This window comes from Daphnia pulex, chromosome 2 (genome assembly GCF_021134715.1).
Source record: "Daphnia pulex isolate KAP4 chromosome 2, ASM2113471v1".
Lineage (NCBI taxonomy): Eukaryota > Metazoa > Arthropoda > Branchiopoda > Diplostraca > Daphniidae > Daphnia > Daphnia pulex.
In genome coordinates, this window is record NC_060018.1 from 6,839,904 (window position 1) to 6,864,138 (window position 24,235).

General features: G+C 36.8%; 5 protein-coding genes, 1 long non-coding RNA gene and 1 pseudogene across 7 annotated transcripts; 2 read left to right on the forward strand and 5 right to left on the reverse strand.

Annotated features, from left to right (window-relative positions):
- The first annotated feature begins 17 nt into the window (after positions 1-17).
- LOC124208192 (lysine-specific histone demethylase 1A-like) lies at positions 18-22,000 on the forward strand. 2 transcript variants are annotated; one of them, XM_046605947.1, is made up of 19 exons: positions 18-258; positions 18,388-18,619; positions 18,678-18,811; positions 18,879-18,958; positions 19,027-19,108; positions 19,175-19,294; positions 19,376-19,494; positions 19,555-19,612; positions 19,674-19,816; positions 19,886-19,976; positions 20,124-20,258; positions 20,324-20,401; positions 20,470-20,523; positions 20,602-20,692; positions 20,752-20,904; positions 20,988-21,242; positions 21,306-21,466; positions 21,546-21,729; positions 21,788-22,000. In XM_046605947.1, exons 1-19 carry the CDS (start codon positions 148-150, stop codon positions 21,892-21,894), a joined length of 2,388 nt encoding a protein of 795 aa, XP_046461903.1. In that variant the 5' UTR covers positions 18-147; the 3' UTR covers positions 21,895-22,000. The 2 variants fall into 2 exon arrangements, with proteins under 2 accessions (XP_046461903.1, XP_046461894.1); XM_046605938.1 differs by lacking the exon at positions 18-258 and adding an exon at positions 18,059-18,307.
- Positions 980-2,026, reverse strand: LOC124208362. The gene is made up of 3 exons (XR_006880427.1): positions 1,961-2,026; positions 1,547-1,647; positions 980-1,479 (listed from the first exon to the last, which is right to left on the reverse strand). It is a non-coding gene; the product is annotated as an uncharacterized LOC124208362 (long non-coding RNA).
- LOC124208230 (probable helicase senataxin) lies at positions 2,266-4,587 on the reverse strand. Its single transcript, XM_046606000.1, has 4 exons — positions 4,477-4,587; positions 4,018-4,404; positions 3,740-3,942; positions 2,266-3,644 (listed from the first exon to the last, which is right to left on the reverse strand). The coding sequence occupies exons 1-4, from the start codon at positions 4,513-4,515 to the stop codon at positions 2,405-2,407; spliced, it is 1,869 nt and encodes a 622-aa protein (XP_046461956.1). The 5' UTR covers positions 4,516-4,587; the 3' UTR covers positions 2,266-2,404.
- On the reverse strand, positions 7,418-9,404 carry LOC124208312 (annotated as a pseudogene).
- LOC124208248 (probable cysteine--tRNA ligase, mitochondrial) lies at positions 13,405-16,178 on the forward strand. The gene is made up of 13 exons (XM_046606014.1): positions 13,405-13,706; positions 13,863-13,913; positions 13,992-14,074; positions 14,151-14,188; positions 14,261-14,641; positions 14,713-14,735; positions 14,795-14,928; positions 15,011-15,142; positions 15,235-15,374; positions 15,436-15,657; positions 15,720-15,821; positions 15,905-16,000; positions 16,058-16,178. Exons 1-13 carry the CDS (start codon positions 13,528-13,530, stop codon positions 16,094-16,096), a joined length of 1,620 nt encoding a protein of 539 aa, XP_046461970.1. The 5' UTR covers positions 13,405-13,527; the 3' UTR covers positions 16,097-16,178.
- LOC124208328 (5-hydroxyisourate hydrolase-like) lies at positions 17,099-17,851 on the reverse strand. Its single transcript, XM_046606115.1, has 3 exons — positions 17,565-17,851; positions 17,350-17,485; positions 17,099-17,288 (listed from the first exon to the last, which is right to left on the reverse strand). The coding sequence occupies exons 1-3, from the start codon at positions 17,690-17,692 to the stop codon at positions 17,199-17,201; spliced, it is 354 nt and encodes a 117-aa protein (XP_046462071.1). The 5' UTR covers positions 17,693-17,851; the 3' UTR covers positions 17,099-17,198.
- Positions 21,931-23,899, reverse strand: LOC124208297 (NADH-cytochrome b5 reductase 3-like). The gene is made up of 7 exons (XM_046606076.1): positions 23,701-23,899; positions 23,127-23,352; positions 22,924-23,042; positions 22,650-22,854; positions 22,540-22,562; positions 22,305-22,476; positions 21,931-22,195 (listed from the first exon to the last, which is right to left on the reverse strand). The coding sequence occupies exons 1-7, from the start codon at positions 23,716-23,718 to the stop codon at positions 22,023-22,025; spliced, it is 936 nt and encodes a 311-aa protein (XP_046462032.1). The 5' UTR covers positions 23,719-23,899; the 3' UTR covers positions 21,931-22,022.
- Positions 23,900-24,235: the final 336 nt, after the last annotated feature.

Genomic DNA, 24,235 nt, shown 5'->3' on the forward strand with positions numbered 1-24,235 from the left:
TTGTCTCTGGCAACCGTGTACCGTCAATATAGTAAGCGTTTGTTTTTCGGATAAAAATTGGATGGCCCATTTGGTCAGTTGTGGTTCATTTATTCTGCAAAATAGTTAAATTTTGTTTGGAAAATCAAAACACTCGTGGAACAAATAATGAGTATTTCTAGTGACAAAGTTCCTGCTGGGGCTCCAGTCAACACGGAGGAAAATGCCGATGATGCTGAAGAACTCCGTCGGTCGAGTCGGCGGAATAAGAGGGCACGAGTAAGTTTCGCCGCTGTAGTGTTTCCGGAAATCCATTTGCTGAAACATAAAATATGATATAAAATTATTTTTATAATAAATAAAAAAGAGAAGGAGAAGGAGGATAAAGAAACAAGAAAGCTATAAAATATAAATGAAAAATAACAAGACAAGAAAGGAAAAGCAGTATGGAAATAAATGTCAAGTACGACACGACAATTATTTGTATCATTAAATCTTGGCTTTATAAGTACCACAAAAGCATTCAGCTTCAAGAGTTGTATCATTCATATCAAATTCTTGAACGGTTGTATCACAGCCATCGATTACGACCGGAACGATCTTTAGAACGTTTTCTTTCTTTAAGAAAGGAGTATTTTAGTGTGTGTACAACGACACCAACAAGCTCGTAATTACTTGAAGACATACGCGTACTCTTTAAAGTCAAACCGAGTCAATAAACCATAGCGATTTTTTTACGTTTGTCGTAGTAACATCAACCAGGACTATCGGCTCGTTCTCGCTGTTGAATGCCTTCAGACGTGTACGGTATCATATCCAATTCCCATGGAAACTAAATAAAAGAGAAGAGGAATTTTATTAAATTACATAAATTAATCGACAAAGGGAAATGTACTTGAAAGTAGTCATCGAACTTGAGTGACCTTCCTGCATCCTAAACTAAGTAAGTAATAGTGCTTCAGCTGAATAACCAAGGTTGAAGGTATTGTCTTGATACACATGTGTTTAACCATTTCCTCTAAGCTGGGGTTTTAACTAATGTGTAGTAAATTCATATTATACACAATTTAGCTGATTCTACCACTTACCTATAGGTAAGTGCTAGGAGAGTGTGGTGTATAATACGTGATCACACTCTTCACAACAATAAGCATTATCTCCTTCTAAAAGTTCTCCTCGAACAAACTGCTCCAGTATCAGACTAACAGATTGTGACTTTTCATTGTGAGATTGAGAGCAAGGAAAATTTTCTCTCTTTCGTAGCAATGCTTTGTGGACATTCTTAGAAAATCATTTGGTCGCAAAAAAACGCCACCAATAAGGGTGTTTTGAAAAAGTTTTTCACGCTGATTTCTGAAAAGATGTTTGTCAATGCTATCAGCCAAGTGTGTGAAAAAACTTAAAAAAATCTTGTTGTTCACGAACATTTGACAGGTTGGCCTCGAAGGCGTAAACAACGCCAGAATTTCTTTGGAACATATGACTGTAAAACTTGGAATCCTATAAGAAATTTCGAAAATAGTTTCATGAAACTTGTATGCATGAATACTTCAATAACAATGTATACCTGAAAATATCTCATGACCATTTAAAACTGGAAGAAAAGCGTATCTTATTCATAATCGTCCGAATCTTCATCGTCGATTGCCTAACTGCTCTCTTTGATTCCTGGGATGAGTATAACTGTTGGATTACAGAATTCATACAGCAAGTTGCACCTGCATTTTTAGACCCCACGAAATCACAGGCCGCTCGACCTTCCAAGTACCGCTGGTTCAAATTAGATTCAAATTACAATTTAATTATTCAGCGTGCGAATTTTTTTTTCTCGATTTGACTCTAAGCGTAAAATTAGCGAGTTGTATTCGCTACGCTGACTTACCAACTCATGACAAACCATTAGCCTAAGTTAAACATCCCAATAGCTATTTTTACGAGTTTCTGACAGCAAGATAAAATAATTTAACATGATCTAACTTACCTGTGATTTATCCTTGTCTACTTGCGCGTCCTAGTTTGCGAGGAATCATTAAGGTTTTAAAAAAACAGGCCACAGTTTTATGATTTCAATCCTATTAAAATAAATCATTAAATTAAGTCACGAGAAGAAGAAAAACTAGTTATATCATGAGCAACATCGCGACAACTATAGCATTGTTGGTCACATCTTGCCGTGGCTTATTCGCCTGCACGCTATCTAAAAAAAAGTAGATATCCTTTTCAGATTTAAAACAGAGGTCTTGTATTCTGGTTTAATTTGTAACAAGGAAAAGGCTGTAGATGAAGATACATTAATTCTAGATTTGATGGTTATGAACGACTGGGAAATCTTTCGAAATATAAAATATTAAGAATGAATGCTTCAACTTACAAAGTGAAGAATTAAAAGAATATTCAAGAGAAATATCACCGACATACCGAGTAGCTATTTGACGAACGCTTCTAGCGGAATCTTCCCAGCAGCTTTGAACTCAATGAAAACATATGCAGCACGATCGTAATCCCACCCACAGTCTTCCAAACATTTGAATGACCAATTTGAGTCCATCCCAGACTGTTCAGAGAAGGATGCTATCATTTGTTGTTGCTGTTGCTCGGGTTCGATGAACGCTGCTAGTGGGATCTTGAAAGTTCTTTTGAGCAAATTGAAACGATAGGCGGCACTATCGTAAACCCACCCGCTGTCCATCAAACACTTCAATGACCAATTTGAGTCCATCCCAGACTGTTCAGAGAAGGATGCCACCATTTGTTGTTTCTGTTGCTCGGGTTCGATGAACGCTGCTAGTGGGATCTTGAAAGTTCTTTTGAGCTCAGTGAAAACATATGCAGCACGATCGTAATCCCACCCACAGTCTTCCAAACATTTGAATGACCAATTTGAGTCCATCCCAGACTGTTCAGAGAAGGATGCTATCATTTGTTGTTGCTGTTGCTCGGGTTCGATGAACGCTGCTAGTGGGATCTTGAAAGTTCTTTTGAGCAAATTGAAACGATAGGCGGCACTATCGTAAACCCACCCGCTGTCCATCAAACACTTCAATGACCAATTTAAGTCCATCCCAGACTGTCGAGAGAAGGATGCCACCATTTGCTGATGAACGACTTGATTAACAATAGTAGACTCATTGGCTGGTGCACGCATGAGTACAGAACGTAAGTCTTCACACGAAGAATGCCTGCTAACATCGTGGGCAACATTTCGACTACTAGCATCGCTGATCAAATCACGCCAGGTCCCATCCCTTTGCAACGTTAGAAAATGCCCACAAATTACAAGCATTTCCTTGGCACGGGTTACGGAGACGTTAATTCTTGATAACGAGGTGATGAACCCGATACCTCCGACGAGATTTTCTTCTGCCTGTGATGATGCTCTGACGCATGAAATGACGATTATATCTTTCTCTCTCCCTTGGAAACTGTCGACGGTGTTCACATCTACTGTTGATGCGCTGCAATTTGATTTGATGCCCACTTTTTTTAGTTGTTCTATGATGCATAATTTCTGACTTTTATAGAAAGTAATAACGCCAATTGATTTCCAACGGGTCAAAGGAGAGTCCAGGAACAACCTTACAATTCTGGCCACCACAGCGGCCTCTTGCTGGTTTATAAAGCTTTGTTCCTCACGAAGTTCTTGCCCATCAACAACGTTTAGCACTCTAAATAAATCGAGATTTATAAATTTAGAAATGGTTCCAAAACTTGATAAGACATGTGAATCGGGAAGTAAAAGCAGTTTGAAAGGTTAATTCACCTATACTCGTGACAGGGTCCGTTCCTTATAAGACTCTCATCAGTTTCTAATTTTCCAGCGTAGAAATACCTCGAAGGCCACTCGCATATGGATGAAACCATTCGGTACTGCGTCGTCAACATAATCACACCATCCTTATTTTCATCACGTACTGAATAAAAGCGATTAAAAAGGGACTGTGCAAATCCTTTCTTTTGGGCAACCTGAATGTGGAAAGTAAGAAAAAGGAGGTTATTTCAATTGTTCGGTGTAAATGGGATTTTTTTCATGTAATCTACCTTAGAAAGAACAGTTGCTGGCAATTGCTTTGGATCCCCAATCAAGATTAGCTTAGTTATGCCAAAAGCAAGTGGCGTTAAGGACTCCGGCTCGGTGCATTGGGACGCTTCATCAAGAATGCAACAGAGGAATGGAGAACTTCCTTGGTGCTCCAAAAAAAGCTCCTCCATTTCTCTACTCCGACAGGAGTTTAAAGTAGAGCATATAATTTGAGCATGCGACAGCAAATGTTTTCTAATTCCAGGACGCTCTTTTTTGGAATTGAAATATTGGAAGTGGGTCTCTAGGCTTTCATCGTAAGACCTATTCACTACTTCAATTTGATCGTTTATCTGCTCTAACCTACTACCATGCATTTCCTTCTCGGCTTCATCCAAAAGTCCCATCTATGAAAAAAATGATGAAAAACATTATTAAACTAGACTAGCCTTAATAAATGAAAATAAAACAATAAAAACCTTGGAAGGAGTACGAAGTAAAGTGATCAAATTATTCATTTCTTGTCGAAGACTTTTCAATTCTTCACACAAAGTTTGAAGTTTGCCACTTTCTGGGGAAATTCTTGTAGCAGCATCAGCACGTTGTATATTTTCTGTAAGTTAGTCAAGAGAAATGTTTTGAACGTCCGGATGCATAGACGCTTTAACACCGATCCGTATAACTGTAAAAAAAATGCATGAAAAATAATTGCAGGTCATAGTAAATTAAGATTTACTTACTGTCATATCCTATTTTCGAATCACGTGCAATTAGAAGGCGATTCGCTATCTCGTCTATTGCGTTGTTTGATGGGGCACAGACTAGTATCCGTGGAATGTCTGTCGTGGTCTGCCCTGGGCGTCTGTCTGTTTTTTCGTGATACAGAGATATCATGCGTGAGATCAATTCTACAATCACACGGGTTTTTCCAGTACCTAAATGAATAGTGCATGTGACATTATGATTAAATAGAAATTAAGCGAGGAAAATATATCTAACCTGGAGGTCCATGTAAGAGGGCAACTCTGGGTTGATTTTCTGATGCGAATACTACTGTTCGTGAAAAAGACTCAACAACTTCATGTTGAACAGGATTCAAAACTGCTTGACTCTCAAGATCCACTGCGTCCAACTGAAATGCATCCTCACAATCACTTGGCCGAAGAATTACTTCACATAGAGGGGAACGAGCTAACTCGGCGTTGAGAATGAATTGTTTAACTACGGTGTTAAGTCGTGATACTGTAGTAACAGTAAAGAATTTGTCCAGATTTCGTGGGACACGAGACATTTCCATCCGTAGAAAGAACGATTTTAAGGGAAAATTTAAGCATTGAGGGATTTCTAACAGGCGCGAATCAATTTGATCTGACTTCCAATAGTGTTTGATATCCAACCTTTCAGCAACAGCAAAGATCTTCACAGGGGGTTCTTGAGGTGAAATATGGACATCCAAGGCAACGAGGTCCATATTGGATATCATAATTCGTGACAAAGTTTCACATCGAAGAAGAGCGAAACCATCGCAAAACTCAGGTTTTGGGTGAATCAATGTAGTAAAAACTTCAGGTTCTCTTGTTCCCACATCGTTGCAAATGCTTGCCCACAACTCTTCAAGCATGAGCGGGGTGAAAGTACTACTATAACTTTCTACACTAGCATAAGAAGATTGAACAGGCAGCAGCGAAAGTTCTGGACGAATACAGGAATTCTCTCGTCGTAGTGAATCGAGCAACGGAGGCAGCTTATGCTTATTCTCGGTCTCCTTTTCATTCTATTTAGAAAATATATAATATTGACCGAAATTTAACATACAAAATATAAAAAAAATATTACCTCAATCCAGTCATAACTCCAGTTGCATATTATGTGCAGTATGTCATTCATTAATGCTTCCCTATCCACTGGACGGTAAGAAGTTTCATGTGGAAGAGAGTTCAGTTTTGGGTTTTCTGTTTCATAGATTCAACAATTAAAAATTAAATAGATAACAGATACTTAAATCATTTTAACACACTTACCAGGGACGAGAAGAGGACTAGTTTCAACATTATCTCGCACCAGGGGTTTCTTGAAGGAATGCGTCACGGAGGGAGGTCTATCTTTTTCCTTCTTATTTGCTTCGTTGACAGAATCAACACTACTGTCACACCTGGACTTTTTACTCAAGTCATCGCGAAACGAGTCAATACAGTATTTTCTCTTCTGGTCGGTCATTTGATTGCTCTGTGCTACAGGATTTCTTTGTGTAGTGTGTTTCGATTGCAATTTTTCATGGTGATTGGCTTTTTCAGTTGACTGACTATCTGTTTCTCTCCTGGAAGGCCCACCAGGAATCGCCAGAGAATGCAAAATTCTGGGTTTAGTTTGAAGGTTTATTTTTCCTGTTTGCTTAAAATGTTCAGAAGAATTCAACTGTTGTGAGTTTGAAGCTGTTGAATACTTGTCAGAGGTAGTCATAATTAGTGATTCCTCCAACGGATCACACAGACTTTGTGCTGCAGAAACACAAGGTGCTTCAGCAACTGCATGGTCACCATAATTCAAACACACCTATAATAATAAATCAGGTATTTTAATATTTAACATAACACATTAACTATAATTTGGCTGAGGTTACCTTATCATCTTCAGAATTTTTCAATACAATAAAAACAAATGCATCTTGCTCTGTTGCTTCCATTGCTCCTAAACTAAATACATCTCCTTCTCGAAGAATGGTTCTTGTGTTAGCAGGAATTCTCTTTTGGTGTTTACCAATCCCGTGATAAACACCGTTTGTGCTCTATAGCAATAAAATATTTAACCATCAGTCTGATAAAACTTTAGTATATAATATTTACCTTTAAGTCTTCAATGCTCCAACTCTTGTCTATGTATTTCAATACACAGTGTTCTCTTGACACAAATTTACCATTGCATACAATGTCGATATCGTCTCCTGCTTCCCGCCCAATTGTCAGCTAATAAAAGATAGCCATATTAACCAAAATTGATAACAAATGTTCATATTTTATAATCTTACTTTCTCTCTAGTTCCCAACAGGATATTTAAATGAATGGTGGATATTTGATTACCCAGGCGTTCAATGTACCAGTCTGAGTCTTCCATTATGTTGCCAACCAACTGCGCCATGTGATGACAAAAGGGAAAATGAGTAAATGACTTAGCCTTGAATCTAGACGCTAGCAGACGAAAACTGATCCAAAATTCTCATCAAAAATAAAAGAAGGGTACTACCCTGGGTTTCAGCAACCAAGTTTTCAATTCGTTCAACCACTACAGATAAACAAATTTAATGATTGTAATTATAACGTCCTTCAAATACTGGTTTCGGAAATGTAGCAAGTACTTTCAAAACGAACAACACCAAAAAAAATCGAAATGCTTTATTAGAAATACTGTGTCATACGCAAAACGGAAAAAGGTTCCTATATTACTTCAGATATACGAGTTAAGGTAAAATTTATAGACTTCAACAATGGCAAAAGACAATTACACGGCCGCAAGTTTCATATAATAAGTCGAAATCTTTGGAGATACAGAAAGAAAAATCCAGCAAAATAAAAACATGACGCATCAACTTATTTGTTTCCTTTTCCGAGATGGATTATAGATAAATGAGGACAGCCACTGAAATTGGTTAAAAAAAATGGATTTAGTAAGAATGAAACACGTTTTTACGTTCTAATCGGCCAAAACAACCAATACGATAGATGTATAACTCACGTTTGTTAGGGACCAACGAAACTTGTTGCACATCAATACCACGAGCCCAAACGTCAGTTGTAATAAGAACTCGGCTAGAATAGACGAATAAATTTCAATTACTCTGAATGGTTAAATAGTTGACGAACATTTCAATACCTCTGACCATTACGGAATTCTTTCATAATAGTATTTTAGTATCACGTTCTTTTTTAAAACGTCTCTTCTCAATAAACGGTAAAATTCGCTTCACGCATTTTCTCCGTCAACCAGTCGACATAAAATCAACAATAGAAGAAATTCAATCGCGACTAACCTTGCGTTTAGTATTACAAAAGATAACCGCCTGCGGGATTGTCAGTGTATCGTAAAGATGGCACAACGTGTCAAACCTCCATTCTTCTCTTTCGGCTGCGACAAAGAACTGTTAGATTCCTTCGAGTGTCAACTCATCACTAAACCAGTAAACCACATAAAATAATTAGTAATAAAAAACAAGCAGCAGACTTATAACAACGTTTACCGTTTGACTAAAATGCGAATGGGATCTGTCATGAAATGTGGCTGAAAGAAGAACCACCTTGAACAAAAGATTGATTTAATTGGTTTGTCTTATGAAATATCATAACACATACTTGGGTTGCTGGAGGAAGGTAACGGTAGACATTGTAAATTTGCTCCTTGAACCCTTTATTTAACATTTCATCGGCTTCATCCAGGACCAACATTTTAATTGAACGTGTCCTTAGTGTCCGTCGGCGAATCATATCTGTAGAGTAATCAAGACACTTATCATCAATCCAAACTTAACAAACAGAAATAGCAAAATATACCAAATACACGTCCAGGGGTTCCAGAAACAATGTGCTGACCATAGTCCAATTTTCGAACATCCTCTCCAACATTAGTGCCGCCGATACACGCATGGCATTGAACATTCATGTAATCACCAAGAGCCAGAATGACCTAAACACAAGCTAAATGAAAACACTGTACTATAGAAAGTAATGCCATAACATACTTTCTGAATTTGAACTGCCAACTCTCAAGTGGGGCTTAGAACCAATATTTGAGTTTCTCTTGTTTGAATTTCAAGACTCTGAAGAATTGAAATTGAAAATGTGGCTGTTTTGCCAGTACCGGATTGGGCTTGGGCAATAACGTCTCTCCCCTTGATTACTGGGGGCAATTGCTCTCTGCTGAATAGCTGATGGTTTTTCAAATCCTATAGAAACATTTAAAGCCAACCTCAACATTAAAAATCATGTAGGTTAAGGATAATGTGAATAATGGAGCAAGGTCTCAACAAGTGAAAGTCTCATTTGTACGTACCATAAGCGTAATTTCCTCTTAGCAGGTCTTCACGGAGGCCCATGCTGTCAAATGTGGGAATAACATTGACATCTTCACTCGTTTCAAATTCAATATTAGTTAAATCATCCGGCATCTGTTGGACACGTCTGCCTTTAGACTCCATTTTTTAGAAATCAGAAGTGTGAAAAAGCACGATAGTTTGTGAATAATTAGTTTGCGTCCGTTCGGCAAGGGTGATAGGTTGCTATAGAATGAATGTTACAGACGTTAAAATCTTCAACATGGAGTCAACTGTGTTGCCAAATTTTCATACTCATGGTTTCAAAGGTTTCAAAGCAAAAATTTACAACTTAAAAAGTAATGATTCATGATCCATTAAAATTTGAAACTTATTTAATTTTTTAAGAAAAATCAATTAAAGTAGCTGAAAACCTTAAAGACCTGGCCTATGTACTTTTTTTTTTTTTTTTTTTGTATTACTAGGCCTACTCAGACTTGAGTGTTGCCTATGTACTTTGTATATCGATATCGCGAATGAAAAGATTGCTACTCTTATGAGAACCCGCCGCTATACCCACTAGACTGTCAATCGCTTTCCTTCAATTGATTCTGACCATCGAGCAACGCAAGTCAGACACACAGGCATCCAAAGGGTGGAAAGGATCTGCGGAAATGTGGAACAAAAACCGATACTTACGACCCTCTGGCTATGTACTATGGCAACAGGAAAGGGGCAGGGAACCCAAAATTTGTCCCACACAGAAGCGTACGATGATGGGCCGTGAACTAAATTAGGCCATGTACGGAGGCAATGGAGCAGCAGGATAAATAGTGCAACGATGCCAGTCAAGTAAATTATGACATACAAATTTTAACAAAATAAAACTGATAAAACGAAAATTCTGAAGACTGTCGCGCAGCCCCTTATTAAATAAAGTGCATCGGCACCAGCTCACCACCGTTAATATCCTACCGAAATTATTCAATGCAGTTAGACTGTACGAAAAAAAGATAAAGAAAAAAGAAATGAAATGACGCAACTGCCACAGGATCCATGAAAGTCAGAGGTCCTTGAATACGACCATCGAATACGTCAGACTCAGCTCATAACGCTAAATCAATAAAGAGTTTGCCGGTTGCGGTGTAATTTTATGTTGCTAAAGCAAATCTAAAGGAGTGTCATTCTCAATTCTCATTCACTTGACGGCATCGCCAATCCTATCAGATGTTTACCTGTCTGTGACGTTTACGTCTACCCTCTGGCGCGATCCGCATGCTCTGTAGCTAGTTAAAATCTAAATAATTGTATTTAGGGAATAATTGGTGAGTCTGCATATGCATATGAATTTCCACCGAATAATCCGAAATAATCATAAAATAATTTAAAAAAGCGAAAAAAAAGCGCTATCCCGAAACTAAAAATAGAGGAATTTTCTTGTGAAACTTGATCGTAATAGGTTACTTGGTAACTACTAAAGCCCCGCATTTAATCAATCTGTTTGAGTTAGTTCAGGTAGACGAATCCATTCGTCACCACTAGGTAGATTTTTTCTTCCGCAGAAGGCACATTATCAGGATATTTTATACCATTTATTTAATAACTAGCATAACACACTTCTTTGGCGAACCTAGTCTTTGTTTTCATCAGATATCTCAAATAAGCTTTACCATTGGTCAAGATGGTTATGGAAGAAATGTAACGACAGAGGCGAAGTCTTAAAGGTTCTCCGAAACTAAATCCAAGTGAGAGATACCTTGTTACATTACTCTTCACCTATATACATACAAAGAATGACAATTAAAGGCCATTTTGCTTAGTACCTCACAATGAACCTTCTGGTTCCTCCGGGGATTCGAACTCGGGACCACTCGACACTCGACATGCTCGTGGAAAGATCCCTTATCCGATTCAACCACAGGTCCTCTTTTTGTTTTGCTTTTAATTGCAAAGAAATATCTGACATGAAACATCCAATTTGCACTAAATAGAACAAATATAGTTAATGCGGGGAAATAAAAATTAAAGTCTGTCCTTTAAACAGTGTTAATGCTTGTTGATATTTTTGCATTTGAACTTGGAAGATAAAAGCAAAATTATATTGCATTACTATTTTTAGTTTTTAGTGCCACCTGCTAATTTTCAAACGCGCGGCGGGCGTTTTGAAAAAAAAATCAACAGCGTGTAAAAATTTTTTTAAACAGCGTGTCCAAAAATGGACACATCAACGTGTCTAAAAAATGCCAGCGTGGCATGGGTAGCGGCCCTATGGAAAGATGTTTCCCACTCACCATGTTAAATTTGCCATTTACACATCCATTTGGTGGCGCAACAGTCAACTCCACCTTTTAGTACAATGAGCGAATTCCCCCCCCCTCCCTTGTTGGAAATTTTGCATGGAGACTGGGAAGCATCTCTCTATATACCCAGGCTCTGTAGTGGCAAGGAGGTCTCAAATATTCAATCGAGATCGTCAGATAGTCGCGAAGATTAGGCTTTCGAATACGCTGGGTCTACAAACCGTTACTATGGTAAAGATAGCCGATCCACAACAGTTCTTTCCTTCCTCAAGTTTTCTTATTTATTAGAGCACACCAGCATCCGGTTTCTTTTTCGTAACGAATTGGTACGTGCACTTGCTGCCTTGTTGCAGCACTCTCTTTTTCTGTAAAGAGTCTTCAAATAGGGCTTAAATTAAATTAAATACATTTAATTCAGATAAACTTCCGGTGGTGAATCCTAATCAGTTCGTGTTGTGTTTGAGATCAGAGTTCGTTGTGTTGGAGATGTGATGATGATGCCGAGTGATGACCACGGACGACCAGGACCAAACTGGACCGCCCGAAGTCATTCCCGAGTATACGAAATTTAAGTCTTACGAAGTTGTCGCTCGCCATCAAGGCAACCCGCGCCGCTTTCGTCCACCGGCGACGATTGTTCTGCGTGTTCTGGGCGCCAACGAAAACAGTCCGGAATTCTATCTGCAACAGTATTTTGTCGCCGTCTCGGAGACTCTACAAGTGGGCGAGGTAAGTCGAGCGTTGATTTTCTCCTTAGTAGAACTAAAAATAAAAAGATCCCGAGGTTTTAGTCATTTTACGTAGATATAAAAATATAATGAGGTGGTTGTAAATCATGAAACAAAATAATAAAAACGATCGCTATATTGACTCTTGATTGGATAATGACAGGTACAACAACCCAAATCGGTACAACAAAACTTGAATTCGTGATTTTATTAAAATTCTTACAAAAATAAATTTGATTCGCCGTTATAGTTAACTACGGCAACTGATTCGGACATGGAGTCCAAGTTGTAGGCCAAGGTTGTGGTAATGCTGCCCGTCTTCCACTTCCTGCAGTTGCTGTGTGAGAATCACAATCGAGACCTGCAGAACTTTTTGCGGGCCCAGTCCAACAAAAACAGTTACAATTTAGTGTCAGAGACACTCATGTTCCTCGTCTGCATTTGCGGATCGACGACGGGCGAACTGGGTCTGCTCGGCCTCTACATTAATGAGCACAACGTCGCCCTCATCAACCAAACCCTGGAAACATTGACGGAATATTGCCAAGGACCTTGTCACGAAAACCAAAACTGCATCGCCACTCACGAGTCGAATGGACTGGACATCATCACGGCTCTTCTTCTTACTGACATCAATCCATTAGGTAACAATTTCCTTTCATTCCATTTGATTCTAATAATTATTTGATCAATTATTTAGGACAATGGAGAATGGATCTTGCATGTTTTGGAGTTGAAAAACAACGCCTCCAAGTTGTTGCTGGCCGTCATGGAGAGTCGTGGGGACAGCGAGAACGCGGAAAGGATCCTGTACAACATGAATCCTCGCCAATTGGTGGACGTTGCCTGCAAAGCCTATAACCAAAAGTTGGTCGGTGGAGAAGACGAAGAAGCCAGTCCCAAAACATGGTAAAATTTAAAGAAAAAACGAGGAATTATTTTCGTGTAAACTAATTCCAAATTGAGGTTTAAGAAATTTGGTTTAGAAAGTTTAAGAAAGAGGTTTATAAGAAAACAAATAAAAAAAAACTACTGTGACTTTACAATAGAGTTCCATATTAAATCTTACAACTTGGTCGCGCTTGGTCGTTAATTCTACATAGCATTCATATGGATTCAGAAATGCTACATTTTTTTTATTAGAGTTTTGTAGGTCATAGCCTATGCTTTTTTTTTTTTTTTTTTTTTTAAATTGCAATCATCGATGTTTGCTAAATAAAAAAAAATAAAAATTCTACCATATTCTACTATATTCTACCATTATTTGGATTCAAAAAGACTACCGATAGCCGTCACCAGATGGGGGTTTTAGCACTGACAGGGCAATAGTTGGTTGGCAAATGTTAGACCGGCATGGCAATAGATATCACGGATGAAAAAGGTGACTTTTCGTCTGCTATCCATGACAACATCCCAATTCTCACTTTGAAGAAAAACACAAAAAGCATGTGAAGTGTCAACACATCAAACATAATCTATTCATGGCGTTAATACGTTTAGCTCGTCTTGGTCGTAAACTGTATTTCGAAGAATGTATTACAACGTATGAAAAACAGTTTTCATCAGTGTCATTGAACCCAATTCCTGGGCTAAATGTTTACAATTCCCTGTCAAAGGAAAAATCACCAATTTTTACAAAACACCCAAATGTTCTGACCTGGTAATAAGTTGTTGTTTTAGCCACGATTTTAACTGCTAACATACGAAATCATCCCTGAATAACCAGTCATATTGTAGTTATCTCAAATCAAAAAAATTAGGCAGGTTACTGTCCCACACCCAAAATTTGTTATGTTATATTATTGTATTGTTACAGGTATATCTGTGGCCCAACAGTCTACGATTTTTCACACATTGGCCATGCATGGTACTTGCAGCTGATCCTGATATTATTTTTAATATTTTGTTCATGTTTCTCATACTTTATATCATTTTTTTTTTATAGGTGCTATGTCAACTTTGATATTATGAGAAGGATAATGGAACAATACTTCAATTTAAATGTTGTCCAAGTCATGAATATAACAGGTAATATATTTGAATTTACAGAATGCTAAGTTCTTCATCATCATAATAATACTACCATAATTAACCGTTTCTATAGACATTGATGACAAAATAATTCAGAAGGCCATTGATGAGGTATTGCAACATGTTATTGTCATCCCTAAAATTTCATTAGCTTCTTATTATATGTGATATTTAATCATTCAGAAACTGGACTTCAAAGAAGTTTCATCCAAGTATGAAATTTCATTCTTAAATGACTTGGATAATCTTTCAGTTCAGAGACCAAGTGTGTTGACCAAAGTGACTGATTTCATTCCTCAAATAATATCATTCATTGCGACTTTGCTTCATCAAAAACTGGCCTACACAACTAGTGATGGATCTGTCTACTTTAGTCTGAATGCTTATTCAAAAAAATACAAATATGGTAAGCTAAAGCCCTCTCAGGTACCACTAATGGAAGCGGAAAACCAAAATCGAAGACCAAACCAAAATGAAGACTTCGCGCTGTGGAAAGCAACCAAGTCTTCTTCAGAACCTAGTTGGAGTCCTAGCTGGGGAGGAAAGGGGAGGCCCGGTTGGCATGTAAATTATAAGCTTATTTTTAATTGATAACTCTCATACTCATTAATTTGGTCTTTGATTAACTAATGCAGATTGAATGCTCTGCTATGGCAAGGTGGGACAAAAATTGTAAATGCTTTGTTCCAATTTTATTTTGAAACATTCTTAATTCAGTCACATTTTTGGTTCCTGGGTCGATGTCCATTCTGGGGGGATCGATTTGCTTTTTCCTCATCATGAAAATGAAGAAGCGCAATGTTGTGCCTATCATGGAACTTCTCAGTGGGTTGGGCATTGGATACATAGCAGTAAGTGAAACAGCTATTTATAAATTTTCGTGATTGTTTTTAACGAAATTCTCCCACGTCTTACTTTCTACTTATCTGGAAGATCTATTACATTTACCCAATGGTGCAAAAATGTCAAAGTCATTGAAAAACTCTATTACCGTGAGAGAGTTTCTAGAAACGTATTCAGCCGAACAATTTCGTATGATGTGCGTCATATCGAACTATCGAAATGGTATGCTTAGCTACATGTCGTCATTCGTTAAAATCGTAAATTCAATATTTTACTTGCTCCTGTTACATTTAGCAGTTTATGATTCTTTTCAGGAATGGATTTTACTGAGGATTCTTTAAGATTAGCTAAAGATATGTTGGATACGTTTCGTACGTTTATCACAGAATGCAGATTTTATATCCGGAACAGCTCTTCATGTCAATCATCGATTGATTCAAACTTCTTGTTTTCCGTATTATGATTTGTCGTATATAATTTGCTTGCTTTGTTTTTATAATGAAAACGTTTACTAGGCATTAGAAGAAACTAAATCCAAGGTAGAAATTCACTTGGGTGACGACTTTAATACAGCTGAAGCTACCAAAATAGTTCGGAAGTTGGTACAATTAACCAGAAAAGAAATGAACGATCCCAAAACCTTTAATACCACGAAATCCGATTGCGGAATCGCGGCTGTGGCAAGCGTACAGCACTTTGTGTCTAAATATTTAAACACCCTTGGATTCAAGTTGACTGTAAGGAACACCGTATTTTTTATTATGATTGGACTTAATTTATTATTATAATTGTAATTTAGGACATTTCTGTCAGTAGCGCTGAATCTGATTCAGCTTCAATCATTGATGATTTTGTTGGATTTAGAAGTCAAATTCGCCAACATGCTTTAGCGATAAAAAAGGCAAGTAATTTTTTTTTTTCAATAAGTTTATTATGACATTGATCATTAAATATATTTTTCAAATCGAACAATCCAATTTTAAGGGTGATAAGGTGGACCCAATGAATACCAAGAAAATTTTGTTAGCTGCTTGTGATAATTTAAGAGAAGATTTGAAGCTTAAAGGAATACAACTGAAGGTACTAAATTTTCCCCAAAGAAATTTTTTAAATAAATTACACAAGAAACTTTTTTAGGATCATGAGAAAAATACGACATGGACGTTGACAAAATAATCGAAGAACGTTTTGTTAGCGTTACTTCTTCCACTTTGTAAAAGACGTTATTGCTAAAATAATAGAGATCAGTTGTAATGTATAGTCATTCATTTTTGTTTATTCATTCAGACATTTATTTTAACGTTTCTGGTTTTGCGTAATTGCCGATCTTGTGTTGCGTTTCTTATTTTGTCGACTGATTTGAAAGTGCACTACTAGTTCTTTTACATTTTTTCCAGCTTGTCACCTCGGAAGATGGCTTCACGTTTTGCAGTTTTTTTAATAGGATCTTAAGATAAAAAGGCAAATGAATTAGGAGGTAAATTTCGTATTTTTTTTAATTTCAAATTTAGTCTATTTACCATGTTATCGTGCTCAATTTGCTTCAGCTGTTTTCTCCTGTTGATTGAAGCGCTACCATTGAAAATTTCCCGTTTCGTGTAGAAGGCAGGTTTTAAAAAAATTCTCTTTTGCCCATTTTGAGCTTTCACCATTTTGTTTTCGAGAAAATTGTGAACGTCACATTGTTGATTCACGTATTTAGGATTTTTATCTAACACCCAATAGGATTTTTAGTCTCATTTTTGGGGTTGTGTTTCTAATCAATGGAAGGTTATTCACGCCTTTACAAAGCATATCCAAATCCGTATTGTTTTCTTCCACATTAGTACTATAGTCTTTGGGAAAATTACTTTTTCCCTTTTCGTCTTGTGCCACTTCATCATCTTCCGATTCAAAAGATGAGCTGTACGTTATATCCATTTACTTGCACTATTCCAGGATTCTGCTGTTTAGGTTACCAAGGAAACAGAAACGGCCACAAAAACTACAAGAGTAACGAAAGGTGCGCGTAGGAAATGCGCCAAAACCAAATTAGAAAAATCTACAGTAAAATTTGAAGATTACATTTTTTATAAATAAGTAATTTTTACAATGGGTTTCAGGTATTTAGATATTTTTTTATTTTATCCAGAAAAAATGCCGATAATAATCAAAACCAAACTTATAAAGAAGATAATATTTGCATGAATATCTAATTTATTACATGTATTCTTTAAGAATCACAATTTTTTGTTTGTATTGGAATTTCTTGAACGTAATTGCGCGACATTCACAAACCCTAACTTCCCCTGTAGGTACTGTAACCAAATGGACTGATGAGGAGTGGCACATGGTAATGTTCATTTGTATTCACAATGTTGAAAACCACCTGAAAAAAATTTCCCTATCTTTTTAAATTGTTAATGAAGAAAATGTTTTAAGATCCATACCTCAACATAAGGATAAAATGTGATAATATTCATGTCCTTGAAATATGATGATGTATCAAAATACATTTTGTACATTCCTGGAGTGAATCCCTCTTTTGAAGTCAGTCCTGTAAGTCGCCCATCCTCGTTTGTTTTTCTATGTAGCAAATTTTCCATTTATTGCATATAAAATCTAAACAAGTGAATAATTGAAAAAGAGAACTTGAAATGTATACCCTTCCTTAAGAACTTCCCATGTCGAGTCCGATTTCATTCGGTGCAACGTGATTTGCATGCCATTCGCAGGCTTTCCCGTTGCGGTATTTAGGACATGAGTTGTAAGAGGGGAGTAATTCGATGCCATTTAAATGTATGCCTTGTACAACGCTGAATATTTAAGTTGATTGGGAAAAAATGAGAAATAACAACCAGATCAAGAATCCCTCAACACAGTTTTAAGCTTAAGCAACCACAGAGATATTAACAGCTCAGAGTTGCGACTTGACTTGACTATGATAACATAACGTTACAGCCTTTACAGGTTACAGTTTCATTTGCCTTGCGGGCTGAAAAATGCATGTTACATCTTTCAGTATCATACTTATTCGTTAATATGTATTTAAAAATCACGCATTATTTCGGTGTGTGAAGCTGATTGTAAATATATTGATGAATCGATTGATTTAACTTTTTATTCACAATTGAGTTGATTAGACAGTTTTTGTCTCTGGCAACCGTGTACCGTCTATATAGTAAGCGTTTGTTTTTCGGATAAAAATTGGATGGCCCATTTGGTCAGTTGTGGTTCATTTATTCTGCAAAATAGTTAAATTTTGTTTGGAAAATCAAAACACTCGTGGAACAAATAATGAGTATTTCTAGTGACAAAGTTCCTGCTGGGGCTCCAGTCAACACGGAGGAAAATGCCGATGATGCTGAAGAACTCCGTCGGTCGAGTCGGCGGAACAAGAGGGCACGAGTAAGTTTCAATTTAAATTTTGTTAGGTTTCAAACACAATGTGGTTTACTAATTTATTTTTAAAATTGTATTTGATATAGGTTGAAACTAAGGAGGCAGAAACCAATGATCACCCAGTTGAACCTTCTGGGGCATCTGATGCTGATAAAGATGACAAAAAGGAGTCAGGGCCTGATGGCACCACAGTGAAATCTGAAGCGCATAAAGCTTCCACATCTCTACCAAGTGCACCATCTATTCAAGAGCCAATGTTGAAAGCAGAAACAAAAGATGAGGAAATGATTCATGATTCTGATTTTGAGGAACCCTCTGGTATGTTTATTTTCATAAATTTATCAGTAAATGAATTATATTTAAATAATTTGTAAAGGCTTGGAGGGAGCAGCATTTCAAAGCCGTTTACCAGTAGATAAAATGCATGCAGATGAAGCTGCACGCTTTCCAGACATAGAGCAAGGTGTCCCAGCTACCCAGAAGCTATTTCTTTATATTAGGAACAGACTAGTAAATAACAATTATGCCAATTAATTCCACATTATTTTCAATCATTATTAATCCTATTGTTTTTCAGCTGCAATTGTGGTTGGAAAATCCAAAGATGGAGTTAACACTTGAGAATGCTCTGTCAGAATTAGAGCCGCCTTATAATAGGTACGTTCAGAATTCCCTGATTTTTACATGAATAAGTTTTCAGGTTCAATTCAATGTTTTTCCGTTAGCGACACGAATTTAGTCGGAAGGATCCATGGATTCTTACAGCGCCATGGCTTCATCAATTTTGGTGTTTTCAAAAGAATAATGGTATTTAAAATAAGCATAAATTTTTTCTTTGTTACTTCAAGACATTTTATTTATTCTTTAATTTAGCCCATTCCAGTTATTTCGAAACCCTGTAAAGTTATCGTGATTGGATCTGGGATTTCCGGACTAACAGCTGCTCAACAATTACGTAATTTTGGATGCGAAGTTGTTGTCTTGGAAGCAAGAGTAAGTTTCACAATTACTTCGTGAAACAAACAAAACTGTGTACGTACAGTATAATATTGTTCATTCGTGTTAACAATTTAGGATCGTGTTGGTGGAAGAATTGCCACTTTTCGCAAGAACTCGTATGTAGCAGATGTAGGAGCTATGGTAGTTACTGGTTTGGGAGGTAATCCAATCACTATTTTGTCGAAACAAATCAGGTATGCATCGAGTATTTGAAAAATATGTAGAACCAACCACTGATAACTTTTTTCCATCAGTATGGAGCTGCACAAAATAAAACAAAAATGTCCCCTATACGAAGCCAATGGATCAACAGTATTTATAAAGAATAAATTATATTAATGAAGTGAAAGTTGCTAATTCACAGCTTTTTTAGGTTCCTAAAGATAAAGATGAAATGGTCGAACGCGAATTCAACAGACTTCTTGAAGCCACAAGCTACTTGTCGCATCAACTTGACATAAACTACGTTAACACCAACCCCGTTTCCCTCGGACAGGCTTTGGAATGGGTTATTAAGTATGTTAAGCATTAATTCCCTCTCGTTTTCTCTTTCAAATTAATTTGTATCGTCGATTTCATTTGAAGGCTTCAAGAAAAAAATGTAAAAGAAAAGCAGATTCAACATTGGAAAAATTACATTACTCTTCAAGATAATTTACGTTCTGTTCTTAATAAGGTATATTGTGCTTTATAAAAATAAATTTTCCCTCATTTATTTATTTCAAATAACCATAAGGTCATAATCCAGAAAGGAATATTACTGTTTTGTTGTTATTCTTTTGTTTGGAAATTGAGCTTTATCTTATTAAAAAAATTTTTTTAGCTGATCGCCTTACAGGACAAAGTAGCAAAATTGACTCAACAGTGGAATAAAATGAACGAAACACGGGGACAACGAGATATCACTCAAGAATTTTCTCTTCGATCAAAACTCAGAGATATCCATCATGCTCACAAAGTAATCAACAGTTGCCCAATACATCGCTAAATTTTAAATAATTCAAATATCCATGTAATTTATAGGAATGGGCCCAGCTTCAAGAACAGCAAAAGGAAATCGAGGAAAAACTGCAAGAGCTTGAATCATCTCCTCCTAGTGACGTAAGAATGATTTTTCAATGTTAAATTATTTTCATCGTACGTAAATTATATATCTTCATTTTTTGCAGGTATATCTATCTTCTCGTGATCGACAAATTCTGGATTGGCATTTCGCTAACTTGGTATATTGCACTTTTTTTTAAGTTGAGCTAAGCACCAATATCTTAGGTAAAAATGACAAATTGCATTAATCCTTCCAGGAATTCGCCAACGCAACGCCGCTTTCAAACTTATCGCTTAAACATTGGGATCAAGATGATGATTTTGAGTTTACCGGGAGTCATCTTACTGGTACTACATTTTTCAGTTGCGGTGTTTCTTGGTTTTTTACTTTTTCATTGAATATAAAGTGAGAAATGGGTTCAGCTGTTTGCCAGTTGCCCTCTCTGAAGGATTGGATATTCGTCTCAATCAAGCAGTTCGACAAGTAAATTATGGCGGTGAAAAAATTGAAGTCAGCGTATTTAATCCACGTAATACAAGCCAAACTAGTACAATAACAGGTATGCTTTGAATTACAGTAGTAAATGTAAATATTATGTTATTCAGCGCAGCATATTGACTTAACACCATTTACCGTTTTTAGGTGATGCCGTTTTATGCACTCTCCCATTGGGAGTTCTAAAACAAATCACTTCCCTTAATCCAAACGCAACTGAGTCGGGAAAAGCTGCCAATAATATGGTAGAATTTACCCCTCCTCTACCGGAATGGAAACTCTCGGCCATTCAGCGCCTAGGTTTTGGAAATCTCAACAAAGTCGTTCTTTGTTTTGAACGTATTTTCTGGGATCCGAATTCAAATCTGTTTGGACACGTTGGATCTACTACTGCTTCAAGAGGTACTCTTGGAGAAAAACAAAATTACAAGGCGTGCTGTGAAATAATTCTGATTTATTTTCTAGGAGAACTTTTTCTCTTTTGGAATCTGTACAAAACACCAGTCCTGTTAGCGCTTGTAGCTGGAGAAGCAGCCGCCATCATGGAAAACGTTGGTGATGACGTTATTGTCGGTCGTTGTATGGCTGTGTTAAAAGGCATTTTTGGTAACGGGGCTGTTCCTCAGGTAATTATTTTCCTATTAACAAATTGAAACTAACCTAACCCCCCATTTGTTTTATGTTTCTGTTTTTGTAATATAACAGCCAAAAGAAACCGTGGTAACACGCTGGCGTTCTGATCCATGGGCTCGAGGTTCCTATTCTTTTGTCTCTACAAGCGCTTCAGGGAATGACTACGACATTCTCGCTTGTCCTGTCACTTCATCTGGCGAACAGTCAACTTCCAGTTTGGACTCGTCTAGCCCACCTCCTCGTCTTTTCTTTGCTGGTAATTTTAGTTGCATACGTCACCAACTCAATTATATTCATGTGCTTAAATCATTTAGGTGAGCATACCATACGGAACTATCCTGCCACGGTTCATGGAGCTTTGCTGAGTGGTGTTCGGGAGGCTGCCAGGATTGCCGATTTTTATCTTGGCTGCTCATATTAGTGTGCTGAACTGCAAATTTCTTGACAAATTTAAGTATCTCACTAGGAAAAACTTGTATTGCTTACTATGTTGTTCCGCAAATATACATCACGGATTTTAAATGCGATAACTGTCGTTGCAGGTTTCTTCTAGTAAGCAAATCTCAATTTTGCTGAGTATCCTAATTTGTCCATATTTGGAATGCATGCAAAGTTAATCATCGGAGGGGGACCACACATAACAACGAAAGTGTCATCAGCAGGGGGATACAAATGGGTGGCTATCATTTCAGCTGACACAAATCCCGAGCTATATTTCCAACCTAGGAAACCCAACGAGCAGGAATTTAAAAAAATTATTATAATATCAATACATAAACCTAACTGTCCAAATCTTCGTTTTGTTTTTTAAATATCAGAAAATATTTATACCGTCAGTAGGTCGATCGACAGTATACCAGAGTCGAAGTCGATCGGGGTGTTGAGAAGCAGCTTCTTCTAATTCTTCGCGCAATAGAATATCAGATTCGGTTTGGTTGGCGTATAAAAGAGCCACGCATGTAGAGTCTGCCGGATTCTTTAAAATCTGCCGAATTAGTTGCAACTACAACAAAAATTTACATTTAATAATTTTTCCCAAGAAATCGCAGGAATAAAATTGTATTACCATAGGTGTAATTCCAGTTCCACCTTCATAACAAAGCAAGTAAATTGGTTAGCACAACCCGAAAAATCTATTAACTACCATAAATTATATTAAATATTTATTTTGTATACCTGCGATCATATTAAGTTTTTTGAAACCCATATTAAAAGAAGGTGATTTTTTATCCGGCTTTATGGCAAACAATCCTGGGCCTTGGTGTACCAACAACCCAGATGGACCTCGGACGTCAATGGATTCTCCGATGGCAAGGTTTTCTAAATATTGTGTTAATTTTCCTCCATCCGGGAATTTCGGATTAACATCTTTGAAATAAACCTAAATAATCAAAAGATCAAAAGAAAACGATTTTTACTAATATTTTTTCAGACTGCTAACTAGCAATACCTTCACGACTAAATCGAAATATCCCTTTTCCTCATCACACGATACAGGGGTATAAGCGCGAATTACCAGCTGGTCATTGACTCTTGCTGATAAATAGACATGCTGACCAACAGGAAGACCTTGTGAAAAAAAAGTGTTAATAAAGGGTTAATTACAAAAAAAAAAAAACAATTTCTTCATCACCAGTTGATTATTGCTATTACCAAGAACATGTTGTGGAGAAGGGAGGGCAAACCTGAATCTCCTGGTGTCATGGTTGATTACATGGCGTTCAATCAATTTTAAAGGATATTTTGTTTGAGGATCAAGTAGTGTCTTTAATTCCTTCTGTTTGGCAGATTTTTCTTTTGGTTGGAGCCAGTTGAAATATAACTTTGCAGCAACAGCAGTAAAAACCACAATACCAATGCCAGTGACAATAGGTAAGCTCTACATCAAATATTTACAAAATTTTATCAATTAAAATTATATTTAGAGCTCTACAAATATGCAAAAGATTTTTAATCCAAAAAGTAGTAGCCTAGCATAATAGTGAAAGAGTAGTTAATAGCTACATCAAATTTTAATTGTGAAATTGGGTCCACATTAAAGATAGTCACAATTCAATAATAACAATATATATGTTTAAATAAATAAGCATGTTGCAAACGCGTCGTCAAATGCAATAATTGACATTTTTTTTACTTGAATCAAAAATGAGTTCATCATTACTTTTGGAATACCTAGATGTAGTCTTAAAGTTTTTTAAGGATTATTTGGTTGAAAAATTATAAATACCTTTCCAAGGGCGTCCATTTCAGAGAAAGGTAAGTTCTTAATTCACTACCTTTGATTTCTAGGGTGATGAAGTATTCTGGGTTTTTCTATCACGTAGCACGTATGTTGGGTCGATAAGGAGAAAGTTTGACTTAGAAATTTGGTCAGAGTCCTCAGACTCAGAGATGAGCAGAAGTAGTAGTGAACTTCAAAATGAGCAACGTTGCCTTTCGAGATTATAAAATATGTTAAATCGGACTGTGAATCTGTGATACCATGCCGGCATGCCTCATTCGCTCATTGACTCAAATTCTGAATAGTTTTTCCTCTTGCATGTAGGCCTACCGTCGTTGTGCGTTGGTGCGTATACCGGATCGTCCACGATTTCCTGAAATTCAATACACATATTAATATCTTACATCTAAACGTTAGACTAAACTCAACTATAACTGTTATTTTTTAACTTTTTTTAGTTTTTTCACAAACACTTAAAATAAACAGAGTTTAAATTACATTGTGATGGAGTTTTGTGATTTTTTTACAAATCAATGAATAA

Coding starts and splice junctions, on each gene's coding strand:
- LOC124208328 (XM_046606115.1), bottom strand. CDS start 17,692: ATGGCATCGAATTACTCCCCTCTTACAACTCATGTCCTAAATACCGCA. Junction 17,486..17,564: donor TGGGAAGTTCTTAAGGAAGG/GTATACATTTCA, acceptor TTTGCTACATAG/AAAAACAAACGAGGATGGGC. Junction 17,289..17,349: donor CATTTTATCCTTATGTTGAG/GTATGGATCTTA, acceptor AATTTTTTTCAG/GTGGTTTTCAACATTGTGAA.
- LOC124208192 (XM_046605947.1), top strand. CDS start 148: ATGAGTATTTCTAGTGACAAAGTTCCTGCTGGGGCTCCAGTCAACACG. Junction 19,613..19,673: donor ACGAAGCCAATGGATCAACA/GTATTTATAAAG, acceptor CAGCTTTTTTAG/GTTCCTAAAGATAAAGATGA. Junction 21,243..21,305: donor ATCTACTACTGCTTCAAGAG/GTACTCTTGGAG, acceptor TTTATTTTCTAG/GAGAACTTTTTCTCTTTTGG.
- LOC124208248 (XM_046606014.1), top strand. CDS start 13,528: ATGGCGTTAATACGTTTAGCTCGTCTTGGTCGTAAACTGTATTTCGAA. Junction 14,189..14,260: donor TTCAGAAGGCCATTGATGAG/GTATTGCAACAT, acceptor TTAATCATTCAG/AAACTGGACTTCAAAGAAGT. Junction 15,658..15,719: donor CCCTTGGATTCAAGTTGACT/GTAAGGAACACC, acceptor ATTGTAATTTAG/GACATTTCTGTCAGTAGCGC.
- LOC124208297 (XM_046606076.1), bottom strand. Junction 22,563..22,649: donor AAAACTTAATATGATCGCAG/GTATACAAAATA, acceptor TTTGTTATGAAG/GTGGAACTGGAATTACACCT. Junction 22,196..22,304: donor TGTCGATCGACCTACTGACG/GTATAAATATTT, acceptor TGGGTTTCCTAG/GTTGGAAATATAGCTCGGGA.
- LOC124208230 (XM_046606000.1), bottom strand. CDS start 4,515: ATGAATAATTTGATCACTTTACTTCGTACTCCTTCCAAG. Junction 4,405..4,476: donor TACTTCGTACTCCTTCCAAG/GTTTTTATTGTT, acceptor TTTTTTTCATAG/ATGGGACTTTTGGATGAAGC. Junction 3,943..4,017: donor CAGCAACTGTTCTTTCTAAG/GTAGATTACATG, acceptor TTCCACATTCAG/GTTGCCCAAAAGAAAGGATT.